General features: G+C 39.6%; 3 protein-coding genes across 5 annotated transcripts in view; 1 reads left to right on the top strand and 2 right to left on the bottom strand.

Annotated features, from left to right (window-relative positions):
- Positions 1–501: 501 nt before the first annotated feature.
- On the bottom strand, positions 502–7,742 carry slc2a9l1 (solute carrier family 2 member 9, like 1). Its single transcript, XM_008409539.2, has 12 exons — positions 6,617–7,742; positions 5,286–5,381; positions 5,034–5,194; positions 4,141–4,265; positions 3,889–4,018; positions 3,650–3,798; positions 3,370–3,557; positions 2,996–3,106; positions 2,069–2,170; positions 1,620–1,692; positions 1,309–1,436; positions 502–1,202 (listed from the first exon to the last, which is right to left on the bottom strand). The coding sequence occupies exons 1-12, from the start codon at positions 6,638–6,640 to the stop codon at positions 1,017–1,019; spliced, it is 1,473 nt and encodes a 490-aa protein (XP_008407761.1). The 5' UTR covers positions 6,641–7,742; the 3' UTR covers positions 502–1,016.
- Positions 7,743–8,890: 1,148 nt separating this feature from the next.
- Positions 8,891–12,822, top strand: psmd6 (proteasome 26S subunit, non-ATPase 6). The gene is made up of 8 exons (XM_008409538.3): positions 8,891–9,175; positions 9,619–9,824; positions 10,572–10,717; positions 10,796–11,015; positions 11,564–11,672; positions 11,789–11,957; positions 12,442–12,519; positions 12,613–12,822. Exons 1-8 carry the CDS (start codon positions 9,031–9,033, stop codon positions 12,707–12,709), a joined length of 1,170 nt encoding a protein of 389 aa, XP_008407760.1. The 5' UTR covers positions 8,891–9,030; the 3' UTR covers positions 12,710–12,822.
- Positions 12,823–16,996: 4,174 nt separating this feature from the next.
- Positions 16,997–17,374, bottom strand: part of atxn7 (ataxin 7) — a 28,548-nt gene continuing 28,170 nt past the window's right edge. For all 3 annotated transcript variants that reach the window (XM_008409533.3, XM_008409536.3, XM_008409534.3), the window contains one exon: positions 16,997–17,128. In XM_008409533.3, the coding sequence (XP_008407755.2) occupies positions 17,111–17,128 (18 nt within the window). In that variant the 3' untranslated portion in view covers positions 16,997–17,110. The remainder of the gene's footprint in view (positions 17,129–17,374) is intronic.

Raw genomic sequence — 17,374 nt, 5'->3', positions numbered from 1 at the left:
ACAGAGTCATATAATGTAGTATGAACCCAGGTGTTTCGTAAAGGTTTATTAAAGGATACTGGTAAATGAGCGAGACGTCATGACGACCAGGTCCAGAATAAAGCTGTGATTTTTGTTCACATGTCACATAAACTCCAGATTATGTATGGTAAAATTTGCAGTTGATACTTGACAAAGAGCGATCGCTGAAATTCATACTTCTCCTGAGAAACTGTTATGAGTTGCTGAGTGTTCCTTTTCTGGATTGGTGCTGAGAGAGCGACTGCAGAAAAATCTACCATTATGAAATCCCTCTATGAAACATTACGTTGCCAAGAAGAAGGAAGTATGAGCACCACAGCTGAACTGGCCCTGGAGCTCTCAGAGTTTCTTCACGACGCTGCAAAAGACACTTAAGACACTGTTTAAGAAAAAACAGTGTCCTGTTCTACTTTCTTGGAGAGTTTCCATTAATTTCACTCCTGTTAGGTGTCTTATCAACACACGACAGAGTCCAAAGGCAACAGTGGATGATTTATTACTGGATAGGAGGAGGCAGTGGAGATCTGACAACTCGGTGAAAAACACATTGCAGACAGAGATCATGTAGCCGCAGCAGCACAGGTGACCTGCTGTGTGTGTGTGTGTGTGTGTGTGTGTGTGTGTGTGTGTGTGTGTGTGTGTGTGTGTGTGTGTGTGTGTGTGTGTGTGTGTGTGTGTGTGTGTGTGTGTGTGTGTGTGTGTGTGTGTGTGTGTGTGTGCGTGTGTGTGTGCGTGTGTGTGTGTGACAACTAGAGCTCAACTGCACTGGTATGGAGGTCAATGACTGGGTACAATAATTGAGTAGCGATTCATTGAAGATACGATGATTCATGGAATAAAACTGACAAAGGACGAATATTTGTACTTCATTTCCAGATGTGGAAAACTGATGTGTGGCCACATCCTACATCCTTAAATGCTTCGTTTGAATCCGTCTTCAATCCTTCCAGGAAAACTCTCGGTACCATTTTAAGCGTCTCTCGTGATGCCCTGCCTTACAACTTGGTCTCCACTTTCTCTCTCTCCAGGAAGGATTTCCCACAGACCGTGATGGCTTTAAACTCCTCCGAAATGTCCACCAGAGTCTTCCCCTTGGTCTCGGGCAGAAGGAAGAAGGTGTAAAAGCTGCCCAGCAGTGACATGGCGGCAAACAGCGTGAAACAGTACGAGCCGAAAGCGTCCTGCGGAGAAAGAGTGGACAAAGCAGAGGGAGTTGGTTAGATTCGTCGTGGAGCGTGCGGCATGCAGGTTGGTTGCTCTGGGGTTCGGGGAGGTGGCTGTACGCACAATGGTGAACGGAAAGATCAGGCCCACCACGGCAAACATGAACCACCGCTGCAGCCCCATGAGAACAAACGCTGCCACACGATCGGACTGAGTAAAGAGCTCGCTGCTGAGGGTGGTTGTGGCGGCACCTGGGAGAGGAATTGAGCACATCACATTTAACCAAACACAAAATAAATTTGAGGCCTGTGGGTCTAACCTGACAAATGGTAAAATGCTGAAAAAGTATGGATATTTTTGAAGGCTCTGTGCAACATACAGCTTTTCCTCTGAAAATGAACCAAAGGTTTAATGTGCGGCTGCATCGTTCTCACCTGGTCCTCCGCAAAAGGAGATGATGAAGAGGAAGATAAGAGAAAAAGTAACGTAGGGAGCCCAGCTGAGGTCCTGCAGGAGTGACACAACAATTACAGTTACTATCCGCACTGTTTGCATATTTCATTTTAATGAGATGTGTGTGCTGAATGGATTTAATGTGTCCACTGTTTTCACTGTGGACACATTAGCTCAAAGATGACATCATTGTTCTTGTATCTATCATTCGGTCTCCTGTACGACATTCCTACTGGCTAATCATTATTTTACCTCATCCTCTGTGCCTTGGTTATGCAAGTTATGCCCATATTTGAAGTGTAGAAAACATTAATGTGTAGGAAATATTGTTTTTTTTTTTCTCACCAGTGAGTTGCTCAAGATAAACAGAAATCTGTGATCTCTGTAATGATTGTATGTTTTCCTTTTACTGCGGTCGTGTCATGTTCACCTTTAGGTTCAGCATTACTGTTACTACCATCCAGATAGCAGATATGACAGCGTACCCTCCCCAGAATAACAACCTCCTCCCCGTGTGCTCGATCAGAAGACTCTGATGGAAACAAAAGAAAAGAAATAAAAAGAAGGAAGTGGCCAGCTTTAGTTAAAATTTCGTACACTGAGCTTTAAGCTGGAAGAGTTTAATTTTCTCATTTTTTTAGCATGTAAGGCTCCTAAACATTATTTCTCATAAAACATTTCAGACTTTTCTCCAGACTCGGATCTTGATCCTTTACAGTCATTTTAAAGGGCAAATTGCAAACATTATCAGTCGGATGTCATGTACTCTATTTGTCCGGGTTTGCATCAGCACAAAAACAAAACTGCAAGGAAGGAATGCAGAAATGAAGGAATAGTTAGGACAAAAAGGAGAAAAGAAATGACAGAAAAGAAACAAGAAAACACAAGGAAAGGACTGAAAATGGAAGATGGAATGAGACAAGGGAAGAAGGAAGGAGGCAAGACTAAATGAGGGGCAAAGGGAACAAAAGACGAAGGGTAGAGAGGAAAGAATGAAGGCAAGAAGGAAATAAAGCGGAGGGAAGCTCCTCTTTTTGTTGTGTTGTTGTAGAGAACACAAAAAGGCAGAGAGACAGACAGATACAATATTTAGACAATGGTATTTGGAATCAAATCTGGCAATACAAAGATTTTTTGTCCTTTAATTTCATTTTTCCCAAAATACTGGGAACCCTGTATCTAAAAGCCAGGCAGCTCCAACCATAGACCATTGCTCTATATGCTCCGCCATGTTTGCCCTGCTTCTTACAAACACACAGCGACACATCCCTGAGCTGCCTGCCTTTTGCTTAATCTGAAGCACCAAAGGGGAACAGAGTCAGGTTAGAGAGGGCAGACGGCGGCGGGGTTTGCTCACACAGGAGATGGAGGTGAGGATTTCGGATATTCCGAGACCGAGGGTGACGTAGCGGATCTTGTCTTTAGGAACTCCAGAGTTCAGGAAGATGTCAAAGGAGAAGGTGCTGATCTGGGAACGAGGACGATGAATTATTAAGACTGTTCCGTGCAGTGTGTCTTTATTTATTTAATTTTTTCTAATCATCTCTTGCTGCAATCACAGCAATAAAAGTGCTGCGACTTGCTTCAATTGTAAGCAACAATTAAATATGACACAGCGGATTTAAGTCTGCACTTTGACTGGGCCTGTTTCGTGTTCTGCGGCCTTGTTTCATCCCAGTCAACTGAGACCGAGACGTGTTTATTTCTAAACGTCGGGCATGTGTGTCTCACCGCAGACATGCCCGACATCTGATTGCAACTGTAAACAACGAGCATGGTGATGAGCTGCCATCGGACAGTCCGGTCTCTCATCAGCCGCAGAGGACTCTTCAGCGGAGACGCTTCGAGAGCCATGTGCTCAATCAGCATCTCCTCCATTTCCTGTTTATAGTCACCCTTCCCCCACAAACTCTGAAGGGCTAGGGCGACGACAAAATAAAGACATTTTTTAAAGCAAACACAAGAGAGAACTTGTTCCTACGTGGCTGTAGCAGAGAGGTGAAATGTGTACCTTGCTTGCACGCCTTGTCGTCTCTTTTCTCTATGAATAAGTATCTGGGAGTCTCTGGGAGGAAAGGCAGCACCAAAACCTGAACCACTGAGAAACACACGGGGACACAGAGGACGACGTTCCACAGGTCACGACGGCCAAGGATCTCACTGCACATAAAACAAAACAAAAACAAAATGACGATCCTAACTTAATCACTGTCTTGCTTTATAAAGAGGTGACTGACCGCAGATGCCTACCTTAATCCAAAAAACTGTCCGGAGAGTTTACCGAGTGAATTAAAAGTGGCTAAAGTCAGAGTCACTCTGCCTCTTATCTTCCTGGGTGAAATCTCCCCCAAATACATTGAATGGAGACTCACTCCTAAACCTGCGACACACATGTCACCATCATTAGGTGTTACACCACCACACAAACTACTCCCAGGAGTGTCAAATGATGCACTGCTGGGAGTGAATCATTCATAGTAAATATCAGAAACAACTGCTCACCCGCTGAGTATCCATACAGCATCCGCGCCACGATTATCATTTCAAAAGAGTTAGCCGTCTTGCTGGTCAGCATGATCACTGCCCCCAGAACAGAAATCAGGCTGTTGCAGATCATGGCTCGTTTTCTGGGCAAAGAGAGTCAAATTCGTGATTCATGTCTTCTACAGCTGCACACGTGATGATGGAGAGGTGTGATACTGTGGGTTTATTAAAAATGTTTGTTGACATGTCTTAATCGTATCCTGAAGGACAAGGGTCATTTTCAGAGTACAGTGCTGTTCCTTTTATGTGTTTCTTCAGGTAATCAGACAATTCCATATTTTTTATTTCTACTGATGATTAAAAATATGTTAGCCAGAACAGCAGAGCCCTCTGTGTAGAGTTGATGTTAAGTCATGAACTAACTGATTACACATACATCTTTTGGAAAACTGAGCCCTTTGCCAAGCCTGAACTAACGAGGGCAGATAGCGATTCTAAAACCTTATAAAGCCTGAACTTTAAAACCAAGAAAGGACTTAAGTAGAACCGGTCTGACGCCATGAAGGAGGGGAACAGGTCTCCAAAATCAAAACATCGTACTACAAAAACTGATTAGAAACAAACGGATTAACATCAATCTGGAAAGGATCATGAAACCATTTCTATGTTTTCGGGGCAACAACTTGGCGATGTTGGCAGGATTCCGTGATCATGCAATGCAGGGTAAGAGTGACAAAGTGATCGTCTATTACTTATTTAAAATAAGTGATCATTTGAGATTAAACACGGTTGTTTTCCAGCCTTTTTTGTTATTTGCCTGGTTACCACTATGTAATCTGAAACAGGAGCATACATATAGTTTTCAGTTCCCACATTCGCGGAAACCTGACCTGTAAGCCAAATACACACACCTTCCCAGTTTCCGTGAGAAGAGTTTGACGCTGACGGCCCCAAAGAGTCCTCCGACAGCATACATGGAGACGATGAGAGACCAGATCATGGTGACTCTCTGAGGACCTGGAGGCTCTTTGTATCTGTCACACCAGCTGCTGTTGATGAAGTGCTGGATGTACTGGAAAGGCATCAACAATCCATAAATAACACCAAAATATGGGAAAACTGAGAAACTGAGCTTGCTTTTTTTTTGTTGTTTGTTTTCTTACTGGTGAGGGAGAACTGAGTCCGGTTACATGGTAACCACCATGGAAACTTCCTCCACAGCCCAAAACGATGATTACAAGGAGAGCATTGCCTTGGGTCTGAAATGAAGGAGTGAAAACATGATTATGACCTACACAACAGACATGTTCATTTTTGTTTTTGAAAACGCATTTGAAAATCTAGTTTTCAATGTTATAATTTCCTTCTTTACTTTGTTCTATGTTTACATAAACTCTAGTTAAAAACATTTAAAATAGATTTTGCATAAATACTGAAAAACAAATAGATATATTTTTTAAGTAAAATAGCCATGTAGTTGTGATTTCAACACAGAAAACGCAATTACATTTGAATTACTTACTTTATTTTTTTTTTAGAGCAAGAAAACCTGTAAAAGCTTAAAGTTGTGAAAGAAATTAAACCCGATCTCCATTCTTAATGGCTTTAAAAACCAAAAGTAACTCTGAATCAAACTTATCTGCAGATGGAATCGGAGTATTTTCTGCCAACCATGTTGTATTTTTTCTCGTTTTCTTGTTCAAATGAGAAACTGTGTGTGTGTATAATGATGTTTGACCGTTCCATAACTGCAGTGCAGCTAAATTTGCATGAGTAAAACATTGACTGACTATGTGGAGAAAAGTGAGACATGCATAATTGATTCATAGCTCCTTAATATAAAGTATTCTGCTTTAACAGTTGATGGGACCTCAATGCTGCCAGAAATTTCTTTGGAGATTTTTAACTATAACTTTGTTCTCTGTCTTTTTTCTTTTTTTTCACATTTCTTGACTTCATACATAGATGTAAATATAACTATGATGAGCTGCAAGTCTGTATACATCTGAAAATGTAAAGGTAGAAAAATTATGATTTGATTGTGATATTAATAGGAATTATGATGAAAATATTCCTAACCATAAAAAGTGTAAATTATCTCAAAATAATTAAAATAGTGTTCATTTTAATTGATTATTCCATCTTTAATATGTTAAGAAAATGGGAATTTAAAAAAAATTAAGCAAGACACAACTCACAATGACTCAGCTAAAACTATGATCTAAATAATTTACCACATAAACAATAAGTGGCTAAAAACAAGATGGATGCCAGTGTACCATAACATGTTAAGTTAGTCGTGTAAATTTGCACAAGTAAATATTTTTTTTTAACCTAAAATGCCAAATAACAGATAAATTAACAGTTATCATCACTGTGTCTGATATTGCCATATAGGTTTCTTTTCCACTGCTCTTTTCAGCATTTACATGTTTTGAATATAAAAATCATCGTGTCATGTAACAAATATGTTAGAAATCTGTGGAACTCCTACCAGTTGGTGAAAGAAAGTTTCCATTCTGTCTTTGCGGCCTTGAACATTGCAGTCCACAAATCCAGATTTCTCAGACTGACTGCTTTAAAAACCCAGAAGCTGCTTATCATTAACCTGTTTTGAGTAAAAATTAAGCACCAGAAACAGGTTGTCAACCGGCTGATTGGAAGTGACAAGAACTGTAAGAATCTGGCTTGAAGTGAAAAGAGAAACGGACAACTCCCGGACGGGAAAACAATGTTAAATGTGCAAATTCACAGTTCGATTTTATTTAGCAGTTTTGAGAATTAAGAACTTACACAAAAGACACCCACCTTTAATTTAACTCTGTATATAATTTAGCAGGCACGTGCAGGGGGGGGGGCTAGGCGTGCTTCAGCACCTGCCCCTTTTGCTCCTTGCCCCCAAGTGCCCTGTTGGTCAATTTCTTTCTTTTTTTTTTGTAGTATTATTTCCTAAGCCCTCTTCTGACACATAATAACATGTACTAAAATTATTTGGTTTTTTTATTAGGGTTTTTTTTGTACAACATAATAAGCCAGTCACCTTGTTACCTTTGACCTTTTGCCCGTGACGCATGACGCAGTTGCCTCTCGCGCCGTGAGATAAGGCGGCTAACTGGAGTTAGATTGCAGAACAGTTTTTGGTGAATTAAAAATAAAAAGGTTTTTGGTGAATAAAGTGGAGGAGACTTGCTACTTGTCAGATAACAGAAAACGTTGAAGTATGGTTTCTGCTTCAGCTCGGAGTCGCGGTTTAAGCAGAGAGGTAATGAAATACAACAGACACTGACAGGCCTCTGCGTCTGCCTTTCTCTGAAGAACTACTGAGCGGGAGGAGACAGCCAGGTGAGGAAAACTGTTCTTATCTATCCATTCAGTATTTTTATCATACAGACATTAGGCTGTTCTTGTTGCGCTAGTAGCTAGCTGCTAGCTAACGACTTTGCTAGCAAAGCAAGATAAATAAAAAGCTTCTTCCCTGTACCGTTAATGATATCAGTCATTCTTCAGTATCCCTTGTGCAATAAGGCCACATCGCCCGTCCAAAACCGATCATCTCCATAATGGATATACGTCTTCTAATTTCCTTTGCTGCATAATGGACATTGCATTTATTCTAGCATTATGTATCTTGAAGGAGAATAACACTTAAATAAAAGTCCAACAAGGATATTCATGTAGAATTAAAAATAACTCACCCTGAATTACCATGATAGATATAATGTATGTAATAAAAGTTTGTCATTAATGAAGGAGAAAAAAAGTCAATCCAGACTTTAAGTAAGTTTAGGGTCTGGTTCACAGAATATGCAGTTAAATACAATAAAATTGTAATCTAAACTTTTGGAATTGTAATGATTTGTTTTTTTAAAACAAAAAGTTTTGTTCAAAAAACCTATTTTTAAATTAAATAACTCATTTTTGTCTCGTGAACTTAAAAAGTTATTTGCCAAACATACACTTTTATTTGCACACATCAGAAATCTTTTGTTGCGATTTTAGGCCCTGCCCACGACTTCATGTGAGAATCACAAGAAAAACTTTGAGTCACAAACAAAAACTTAGAATAGAAAGAAAAGATTTCTGACATGCGCAAATAAGTTTGTTTTGCAAATAATTTTTTCACTTCATGAGACAAAAATGTGTGATTTTAATTTACATTTTTTTTTTAATTTAGATGTGCCCTTTTGTTTTGAGCACCTGCCCCTTTAGTAGTCTCTGCACGGCCCTGTAATTTAGATACGTAACTCTACAAGTTATGAACCATTACATTACATTACATTACATACAGTTGAAACCACATATTTACACTGTAGCCAACTATTTTGAGAAATGCACGACTCCATCATGCAGAATGATACCACCACAACATGATGCTGTACGGCATAGCAATCTTATTTTATATAAACTTTTGATGTTGAAAAAAGGGATAAAAATTTAGAAATGTCTGTAAATAATAAATAATTCAGAAGAGGACATTTCCATCTTATTGTCAGTAAGGATTGTTTTTTATGCAGTGTATCTCATTCCCACTGTGTTTTCGAAGAGTTTTATTTCATAAAAGGACTATTCCTTTCACGAACAATAAACATGAGTTAATTGCGTTTTAAATCTTGTAAAACTACTTGCTCAGCATTAACGTGATAGCTTTCTTTAACATTGACAGAATCGCTGCCTGTGGGGGTTAAACATACGTGTTGCTTGATGTCCGCCAGGGGGCAGTAATATAAAATTATGTTCATTCCTCCTGTTGTGCTCCGCTCTTTTCTCATGTCGCTCCAGCGGAAACAACACCGTTCAGTGTTTCCCGTAGTCATCGTTGAATAGCTGGATAACAGCGAAGAGTGGATCGCATCTCCTCAAAAAAAAGAGCCTCTTGTTTACTCGTTTGCCTATTTATCAAGAGACAAAATGCCCCTGGAGAACTTGGAGGAAGAGGGTCTGCCTAAGAACCCCGATTTGAGGATAGCTCAGCTGAAATTTCTGCTCACAATGGACGGCCACCGACGAGACGAGAAAGTGAAAACCGAGCTAATGGATGCTATTAAAGCTAACAGTGAGTTAGCCTTTTTTTTAAACGCAGCGATTTTTAACTAATACAACTGAACCATGAGTTGACAGCTGTTCATTAGACAGATAAGCTTAGGGAATTGTTTTAACTGAGGTGTGGGTGATGTTTGAAAACAAATGTGGTTCAAGTAAATGCTTAGCTCGAGCATTAGCGTGTTAGCCAACACCGTTAGCGTCGAACAATAAAAAGTTTAAAATGGCTTTTGTTTACAAAACTAGTAAAACGCTAACAAGACAGACTTTGCGCTCATTTAATTTCTTTATCATTTTTGTGACCCAAAAAGACAAGTGGAAGTATGGGGATACTTAACACCTTTATACCAAATATTATGCATATTCAAAATCTCGCATTGATTTAGATTTGGTGTTCTGTGAATGAGGCGCTAAATGACGGTGCTGGATTTCTGTGTGTGTGTGTGTGTGCTTCAGATATGGCGCCGTATTATGAGGGTCTGTGTAAGGAGCTGAAGTGGCCCCTGGACTCTGAGCTGCTGAGCAAAATGAAAAAGGCCAACGAGGAGGAGCTGAAGCGCCTGGACGACGTGCTGGAGGATGCAGAGAAGAACATGGGAGAGAGCGAGATCCGGGACGTGATGATGGCCAAAGCGGAATATTTAATCAGAATCGGAGATAAGGTGAGATGCTTCAGCGAGGACAACGGAATATGTTCGAATGCATGTTAAAAATGAATGAATAAATTGATGTACAGCCGGTAAAACCCTCCAAATCTAGTCATTGAAAATGTATGCAAAAAGGTTTTTTAATTTGTAAATGTTATTTTATGACCTACATAATCATGAGAAACACAGCGGACTCCATTGTTTCTCAGCACAGTCACATTGTGGGGTAACCCATAAAAGAAACTTTTTGTTGAGCAATTTCATAGGAACAAAGGCCACAAAATGGGCTTTAAACAGGTAAAACCTACAGATTTTACCTAAAATAATTCCGATAAAAAAGTAGTAGACAAAAATCAACCAATCATAAAGCATGAAAACAAATAAATGACTTTAAAGAAAAAGAAGGATTCATTAAGACAGAGAAAAGGTTCACAACAAACTCTACAATAGCGTACACAGAAAAAAATATTAAAAGCTATTATGCTCAAAATCTAATGTAATAGCAATTTCAATACAGTAAAAATAAATTATAAAAAACTGTAAAATTAAGTTATAAATAAAGCAATAATGAAAATAAAGTTACGCTAAAACCAGAAAAGACTAGTAAATTTACCTGAAGTCTGTATGATTTGAATGTTTTTGGCTGTGTGCTAATTTTCCTCATGCGTCTAAAAGTCTTGTGACGGCTATAATTATCACACGATTATGCATGTTCTCTCTAATATAATGAATTTATTCCCTTTTTTCTGTGCGTCACCGCAGGAGGGCGCGCTGACGGCTTTCAGGAAGACCTACGACAAGACGGTGGCTCTGGGCCACAGGTTAGACATCGTCTTCTACCTGCTGAGGATCGGCCTCTTCTACATGGACAGTGACCTCATCACGCGCAACTCGGAAAAAGCCAAGAGGTTCGTCCCCCCTCGTCCTTGGCTGCTTGCCGGCGTCGCCGCGGAGCGTAACCATTGTGCTTCTTCTTCTCTGCGCAGCCTCATCGAGGAGGGCGGGGACTGGGACCGGAGGAACCGCCTGAAGGTCTACCAGGGTCTGTACTGCGTGGCCATCAGGGACTTCAAGCAGGCCGCTGAGCTTTTCCTCGACACCGTCTCCACCTTCACCTCGTACGAGCTCATGGACTACAAGACGTTTGTCACCTACACAGTCTACGTCTGCATGATCGCCCTGAAAAGGCCCGACCTCCGCGAAAAGGTAGGTTAATATGTGGTTCCGCGGTTCCCAGGGTTAAACAAACTGAAGTAAAAAAAGAAAAAGGTAATTAACTGGAACTATGTTATGCGTTTATACAACTAATTAAAACATGCTGAAATTAGAGTCAAAATACCTGTCAAATTTAATTAGTTTTTGTTTTTTTGGCCCAACAAGCAGTTTAGCTCCGCTGTGGGCAAATTACGGTGGTCTGCAAAAGTTGAGATAAATAAAAGAATCAGAATTATCAAGCAATTAAAAAAATATATATATATTTTCTGTTGAGCATTCATTACCCTATCGACGTAAACATAACCAATACTTGGACCTTTTTGAATTATTTACCTAAAAACTAACCAGGGTATGAAAAAGCTAGAACTACTATGACTAATAAAACCAAAACTGAATCTAAACATATTTAACAAGTAACTAATAAAAACAAGCAAACACACTTTAAAAACTAATTAAAATTAACCTAATTAGACACCTCACAATGAAATAAAACTAAAGTGTAATGAAAAATGTTAATAATCACCTGTTGTCCTCCTCAGGTGATAAAAGGAGCAGAGATCCTGGAGGTGCTGCACAGCCTCCCGTCCGTCCGCCAGTATCTGTTCTCCCTGTACGAGTGCCGTTACTCCGTCTTCTTCCAGTCTCTGGGTGAGTTTGTCTCGTCGTTTTTCAAAATAAAATAGCGCAGATTGAATCGAGCATCTATTCTGTGTTGGATTAAACAGCTTTTCTATGTCGTCCTGATGCGAATGTGTTGGTTGCAGCTCTGGTGGAGCAGGAGATGAAGAAAGACTGGCTCTTCGCCCCACATTACCGCTACTATGTGAGGGAGATGAGGATCCAGGCCTACAGCCAGCTGCTGGAGTCCTACCGCTCCCTCACGCTGGGATACATGGCCGAGGCCTTCGGCGTCAGCACAGAGTTCATTGATCAGTGAGTTGCTGTTTACACCACTGATTTATAACTTATCATTTGTTTAGTCTGCATGGAGTTAAAATGTTTTAATATCGCTTCCTGCTATTACTTCATTTATATTCATTTCAAAGGGATTGTTTGGGGAGCCAACAATCATGCCGCTGCAAATTTTTTTGGGATAAATTTTCAGTCATTTTCCTTCTCTAAACCAAATGAAAGGTTTCTTTCCGTTTTATTCAGTGTGCCGCTTTAATTAATTTGAAGGTTTTTACACATCCTTCCAAAGGTTGAAGGCTATATTTGGATCAGACATCCACAGCCCACCAAACTGTAGTGAAAGGTTTTTGGACAAACTTTAACTTTATCCAAAAAGAAAAAAGAACATTTATTTAATCAACTTATTTCCAACTCAGTACTTTGTTTTATGTGAAGGTTGACAGGAATGCTCACGCTGTCGCTTTCATTTAGACCAACTGACTCGGATCTCATTTCCTCTCCGTAGGGAATTGTCCCGATTCATCGCCGCCGGACGTCTGCACTGTAAAATTGATAAAGTTAACGAGATCGTGGAAACTAATAGGTAACATTAATGCATTTAAATACAAAAAATGCAAGTACAGTAAACTCCAGTCAAGCTGCGAGACCTACATGATCTTTTTTTTTTTTTTAACAGACCTGATAGTAAAAACTGGCAGTACCAGGAGACCATCAAGAAGGGTGACCTGCTGCTCAACAGAGTCCAGAAGCTGTCAAGAGTCATTAACATGTAACCATGGCAACCATCGTTTTTTTTCCCGTGATGGAGAGTTGCGAGTTTTCCTCTTGGTATTTGTCTGACAAAGTGGCTTATATTGTGTATATAATAAAACCAGTTTACCTAAAACGTCCCCTGAAGTTGACTTGACAGATAAGTCGGAGGCAGCGTTTCATATAAATAACAGTATAAATTATTTTATTTACACAAACTTGTTACAAAACAAATATACTATACAATCTTTTTCTTTAAATATTAATTCTAACCTATGTTTTGTTCATGAATTACATAGCAGCCAAATACATAAGTCCAGCTGAAAATGATTCTGATAATGTATACAGAAAACAAAAATCTATACACGCTTTTACAAAGTATGAATGATGATTTTTTTTTTGTCTTTTTTTTTAATTATTCTTTTTCCTTCCCAGACATGAGTTGGATTCTCTGTCACGTTTAACATTCCAGGTCTGCGGTGCAGATAAGAAACAAAACATCCTCAAATGTTTCCATCTGAAAAGAAAAATCTCAGTGGAGTTTGAAAGGTGAACAAAATTTTAACATGTCGTCTGAAGGAAAACAAGTGTTTTTAACCGAGTGGATGAGAAGCTCTGGTTTGTTTGTTTTTTCTTTAAGGGTTCACAGGCTGATATTTAAAACCAAACTCCAATACTTTGAACATTCAAGTAGGGTAAAGCCACCCGACGAATACTGTCCTCAAAGAGTCAGGGAGAGAAACTAATTCAGGCACTTTCTTGATTTGATATTTCTTTCAAACTGCTGCTGAACTCATCCTGGAAAAGCTGCGATTTAAACAGGCAACGAGGAAGCAGACAACTTTTCAATTGCTCTTCTTCCTTGCAAAGATTGCCATGTCCCTATAGCACCACCACCACCCTCCAATCGTGAAATGTGTTCAAGTCTACACAGCGGACAACTGAAAAGTCCCTAAAACTTTTTTTTTTCTTGTTTTTAAACGGGCACAGCTTCAGGCTGGGACATTTCAGACCAACAGGGGTCACACGGAGTCGGATTAGTAGGCAACATAAAACCTGGTAAAAAGCACGCGTGATTCAGACCTTGGTATGTGAATAAAGGTATCTCTCATACAGACACATGCTACGGCGGCGGCGACGTCTCCGTCCCTTCTTTAAAGGTCGAGTACACGATTCATGAGATGCTTCGACGAACGGGATGTATTGCATCGTATAGACTTGGCAGTGAACCACTTCAAATAGTCTTGTCCGCAAGATCTCTTTTTTTTTTCTTAATAAATAAATAATCTTTAAAATTGTACCAAAAAATTCAGCGTGTAGGAAAAATGCCCGTGCAAAAATACATACTTTACTATGTACAATTTGTTAACAAAATATGTATTCTCAAATAGGGACACTTGTTTGATACATAGGCTACAAGAAAACATGGTGAATTAAAGAGTATTTCTTAGAAAACGACAAAAAAAAACAAAAAAAAAACTTTCCGGCTTTGACATCAGTGAAGGATTTTTATTAGTTTATTTTTATTTTATATATATAGAAATCGACGGGAGTTGCTAAAAGCTTGTTTTCTCGTGAAGCCATCTTCATGAATCTCGCACCAGAAAAACTCACCTGAAACAAACGAGCGAGTATTGCCTGTTTTTTTGTTGTTTTTTATTTTATTTTTTTAGAAATATTTAAGTTCAACTGCATCTCAAATTAGAAAATCCAGAATTCAATTCAAACATTGAAGCTCAGACTTAAAGGGATCCATTTCAAGTTTTCTGCTAAGTTTGATGATTTATTTCTTTCAGCTGATAAACTGTTTCTCAGATAAATTATAATTACATGAGGGATTTTTTTTAAGCACTATTGTGGGGAAGACTTTCTTACAGTTGTCCAGCAGACAGTCTAACACCTTCCACAAGCCAGGAAAAGGTATTTTGCTAAAGAAAATGAAGTGGAAGGGAAAAGTGTGCTCAAGCAAAAGAAATAACTGCAAAGTCCATTCAAGAGCGATTCACTAACCTTGGACTGCAGAAGGAGTTCAAGACGCACACAGAAGTAATCAAGGACGACAACAACAACTGGTGAAATTCCCTGTGGTGAGATACTCCTACAAAAAAAAAAAAGGAATTGTAGAATACCTGGACAAGGAGATGAGGACAAGTGGTCCAAAGTCGACGTTTGAAATGAAAGAAAATCAAGTTGCAGTGGAGAAGTGGCATCCAAGTTATTGAGCTCCAGTGTTATGTTTTGCTTTGGGGGAGTCCCATGATCTGCTGGTGTTGGTCCACTCGGTTTGATCAAGTCCAAAAAATCAGAACGTTTCAGAGCAATTCACACACTGCCTGAAGTACCAACGGGTGCAAGCAAGAGGAAGAGGAGAGACACCAGAACCACTAATGCAGATAAGCTGAGGGCTGCTGTCACTGTCCAGCAGGCTGATCCACCTGTGCTGTACTTTTTCCACAAGCAACATTTCTAAGAATAAAAACATCTCCCTTTAAAAAAAAAATAAAAATCACTGGTAATATTCTTATTATCCGAGAAACTTGACATCAGGTTTCTATTGGCTGCAAGCCCCGATCTTCAACCTGAATAGAAATAAACCGTTTCACTTTTTCCAACTAAGCAACTGAAAGACATTTTCAAACATGTTAGTATTATGCTAGGGTTCTATGGAGATCCAAAAGTGCCTAATTAAAATTATTTATTTTTTACAAAACAACTGAAGTTGCAAACAAATGCATAAAACTTTTATTACATTTATAATAAACTACAGAATATTAATTTTGATTATTAAGAACAGACCTTTATTTGAACAATTAGTTCACGGTTGATTGCTGCAACACATCATAAACTTTTTGAGTCAGACATTTTGAATCATTTCATGATGCACTGCAGCAAAAAAAAAAAGCCATGAAATAACTGAATACTGAAATAATTATTCATTATAAGTTTTGATTTAATTTTTTTTATGAATTCACATGGAATTCTATAACCATACATCGCGCCAAAGATTGACGTAATAAGGCGGGATATCGTTGTTTTCTTTCAATTTGTTTTGTGGATAAATAACGCATTCATTTTTGTTTAGAACATTTCTGCAGTTTTGGCACTCCATAGCCAACAGCCACGCCCCCCTCTTTATGACCGTGAGGCGTCATGGAAAGTAACAACCAGAGATTTGGTAGTGGTTACTCACTGGGAGGGACAATTACACCCCACAGAAGACGAGTAGACGTGCAAGTTTGTTCCAGTTAAGACGTACCGTTTACCTGATTCAATATGGAAAACATTACAATTCACATCTGTCCACACATAGCTGAGAATTTCACACCGCTTTGTGGGGATAAAGTAGAGAAGTTGTGGCTTTAACGATCCCCCGCCCCCACCCCCACCCCTATCCTCTTTTAATAGAAAGTAGTTGGCAAAGCTGTGGCAGTTTTTTTTGGCGAGCTTTGTGGACAGCTTAGCACAATTATTTAGTGCGCTTCACAGTTCGGGGGTGGGAGGGTAGGTCTACTGTCGCTGTGGGGGGGTTTTTTTGTACAATGTATAGATTCAGGAAACTGAGACGTCCCCTCAGGGACAGGCTTTTCTCGCTGACAAAAGAACCGATCCAACGGGCACATCAGGTGTCCTTTTTCACATTTAAAAGCACAACCGTCTTAACCAAGTCTACAAAGACCCTTTGTAGTCCAGTGTTAAAAAAAACAACAACAAAAAAAAACAAACAAAAACAAAGCTCATTAGAAATCAGAAAAAAAGGTAACACTTGCATAATTATTCTGGATGATTAGAAGAGTTGACCAGATTATCCACTAGGGGGCGACTGCGTGTAACCCTCGGTTACCGAACGTGTCGGACTGCAACGGACATTTAAAAAAGTAGTTATGTTGTGATTTAAGGTGTTGCAATTAGAAACGTTGAGTCTCCTCCGGCTCTCCTTGCAAGGCTTCTGAGATCAGGCGAAGGGGGTGGAATAAAGCAGAATTTAACATGTAGGGGGGCGGAGGAGTAATATAAAAAAAGAAATAAAAACACACGCACGTTTACACACTCGCTCTTGAACTCGAACGGAAATAGATCGGCTTGTTGTGTTCCCTCCATCTCCAAAACAGCTGGGAAGACCTTTCGGATTAGTGGGGCAGAGGGGCGCAGGGGGTTCTGCTTTGCATTCAATATCTCTGCCCACCTCTTTGCAAACACACACGCATACACACACGCACCTGACGCACACATGGCTTTGGGAGAAATAGTAAGGACCACATCTACTTCACTGGGCAGTCCAGATCATCTCCACCCTGAGGATTGTGGGAAGCTGAGAGTCATGTGGATTTTATTTCACAAGGCCTAGTGCAGTCCAGAACAGATTGCAGACCACTCTGGACTTTCCTCTGTCCGCCTGTTTCCAACGCAGAGGCAGGAAGTCGCTGTCAGGGACGAGCTTTAGGCTGCGGAGGCGAAAAGATAAAAAGTAGATCAACTGAAGGATGACATGGTTAAGCATCGAGTATTTCGGAAATGTTCTATCCTACATTTCTTAAACCTTTACAGTTCATTGTTTATATCACAGACCCTCTAGTTTGATAAGATGTCATCTTATCTCATTATTTTGTCAACAACTTAAACTTTTGCTGTGCTGCAACGCAAAGCACATTTTGTCTAATTACAACTACAAACTCTTACAAACAACATTT

Source organism: Poecilia reticulata, chromosome 5, assembly GCF_904066995.2.
Source record: "Poecilia reticulata chromosome 5, P_reticulata-male-v2, whole genome shotgun sequence".
Lineage (NCBI taxonomy): Eukaryota > Metazoa > Chordata > Actinopteri > Cyprinodontiformes > Poeciliidae > Poecilia > Poecilia reticulata.
The sequence above is the reverse complement of the archived record's forward strand: the minus strand, read 5'-3'. Positions and strand labels throughout refer to the sequence as shown.